The sequence below is a fragment of the Priapulus caudatus genome, unplaced genomic scaffold (assembly GCF_000485595.1).
Source record: "Priapulus caudatus unplaced genomic scaffold, Priapulus_caudatus-5.0.1 Scaffold38, whole genome shotgun sequence".
Taxonomy (NCBI): domain Eukaryota; kingdom Metazoa; phylum Priapulida; class Priapulimorpha; order Priapulimorphida; family Priapulidae; genus Priapulus; species Priapulus caudatus.
In genome coordinates, this window is record NW_014577099.1 from 449,050 (window position 1) to 451,451 (window position 2,402).

Genomic DNA, 2,402 nt, shown 5'->3' on the forward strand with positions numbered 1-2,402 from the left:
AATGTAGGGGTGGTCGGGTAGGGTATGGTTAGGTTTAGGGTAGGTTTAGGGTTAGGGTTAGGGATAGGGTTAGGGTTAGGGTTAGAGTTAGGGTTAAGGTTAGAGTTAGGCCTACCCTACCCGACCACTCCTACACTGTGGGCTCACCCTCACAGAGTGCCCGGGGATTAGTCTTACCCAACCCTAACCCTAACCCTACACCTAGAACCCTAACCCTAACCCTAAACAGAAAAAAATTAAAAAGAAATTAAAAAGAAATAAACCTGGTACCCTGGATTACCGATGGATTACCCTGGTATGTAAAATGAGTATTTCTCCCTGGTGCAATAATCCAGTTTAAGTACGTGACTCATTGAATGTGGTGGTTGTGCTCTCATGATTGCACTTGCTGTACGTAAATTGCTAAATACGTCCTATATAGGGCTCGAGATACAAACTTTTCAAGATACGAACAAATATGTGAAAAGAATTAAATTTGTATCTCGGGGGTCCACTGTATAATATATATATTGTATACACACTTCATAACTTACAGGCACATGATACCCTCGGGAATGTAACATCCATGTTAATCCGGAGCTTTTGTCCACGTGATGTGTCAACAAATAGGTCTGCATGTACTTCTGTGGTCAGGTAGTAGTTAAGCTCAGACACAAACAGGATGACCATCAGTATGCCACTTATAACAGTAACTGTGAATACAAATAACAGAATGCAATATACTTAAAGAGATATTTGACTCTGGGATTTTACTGCATACAACTGTACTTACACATGTATACTACTGTATACATGTATAACAAATCGTCTATACCCACATGTACTTGTTACCAGATACCTAAATTAATTGTTATAATTAATTATACATCAACGCTACAAAATTTGAACGGCGTCATTGACACCTGCGACCGTGCTGCCACCCTGAAAAAGTTGCGCATTTCCCAATATATTTTGCACGTTACAGACCGAGGGCTAATCACAAAGGTGCAATTATATTTACCTAAATGCTATTTAACCGAACGATGTTCATTTTAGGACAAATTTATCCATAATATAACTGAAACTATATGTCGTTTATAAGATATTACAATATTTTTGCTTTTAAATTAATAAATAAGAAACACCTCTGTCTGTAGCCCTTGGCTGAAAAGTCGTTTTGCGCAACTTTTCAGATCGTGCGCTTTGAGTCGCGCCACCATCGTTGTAATCAAATTGTAGCCGTTAGTTTTAAAACATTAAAAAAAAATATTTCGAATGGTGATTGAACCATGAAACTTTTCATGTAGCGTAATTTTAACCTAAATTAACTGATAACCCTAGAACCTAGAATAAAGAATCCCTTTAAAGAGATACTCTACTCTAGAATTTAAGAGCATATTATGACAGTAGATTCATAAATAATAGCACCTACCTACAAATATCTATAATTACGCATTCACGTTTGTCATAAAACAAAATTGAATTTCGAAATTTTCATTTTTGGGTGCTGACATGACACCCGCGATCGTGCTGTCACCCTGAAAAAGTTGCGCATTTTCCAATTTATTTTGCAAGTTACAGACCGAGGTCTAACCACAAAAGTGCAATTATATTTATACTTAAATGCTATTTTTAAACCAAACGATATTCATTTTATGACAAATTTATCCATATTATAACTGAAACTATATGTCGTTTATAAAATATTGCAATCCTTTTGCTCTTAAATTTATAAATAAGAAACACCCTCGGTCTGTAGCCCTTGGCTGAAAAGTCCATTTGCGCAACTTTTCAGATAGTGCGCTTTGAATGGCGCCACCGTCATTGTAATCAAACTGCAGTCGTTAGTTTTAAAACATTTTTCAAAATATTTCTAACGGTGATTGAACCATGAAATTTTTAATGTAGCGTAATTTTAATCTAAATCAACTGAAAATAACCCTAGAACCTAGAGTGAAGTATTCCTTTAATCATAGATATATTGCAATTTTGAAAGATAGCTCATATAGCCGTTGTCAGAAACATCGTAAAGTTAATGCTTATGTTAAAGGGATAGTAGACTCTAGGATTTTACTGCATACAACTGTACTTACTACTTACTGTATAACAAATCGTCTATACCCACACATACTTGTTACCAGATACTTAATTTAATTGTTATAATTAATTATACATCAACGCTACGAAATTTGAACGGCGCCATTGACACCCGCGACCTTGCTGCCACCCTGATAAAGTTGCGCATTTGGTAATTTATTTTGCACGTTACAGACCGAGGGCTAATCACAAAGGTGCAATTATATTTATACCTAAATGCTATTTAACCGAACGATGTTCATTTTAGGACAAATTTATCCATAATACTAGAGCACTCGGAGAGCACAGACCTCCGCCAAGGCAGCTGAATTCTCTCAATGTGGAAT

At 36.1% G+C, this 2,402-nt stretch overlaps 1 protein-coding gene across 1 annotated transcript in view; it reads right to left on the reverse strand.

The window, feature by feature from the left end:
- Nucleotides 1-692, reverse strand: part of LOC106819060 (endoplasmic reticulum-Golgi intermediate compartment protein 3-like) — a gene marked incomplete at its 5' end in the record, with an annotated part of 25,687 nt that extends 24,995 nt beyond the window's left edge. The window contains 1 exon segment of the mRNA XM_014823724.1: nucleotides 534-692. Coding sequence (XP_014679210.1) covers nucleotides 534-692 — 159 coding nt within the window.
- Between the last annotated feature and the right edge of the window lie 1,710 nt (nucleotides 693-2,402).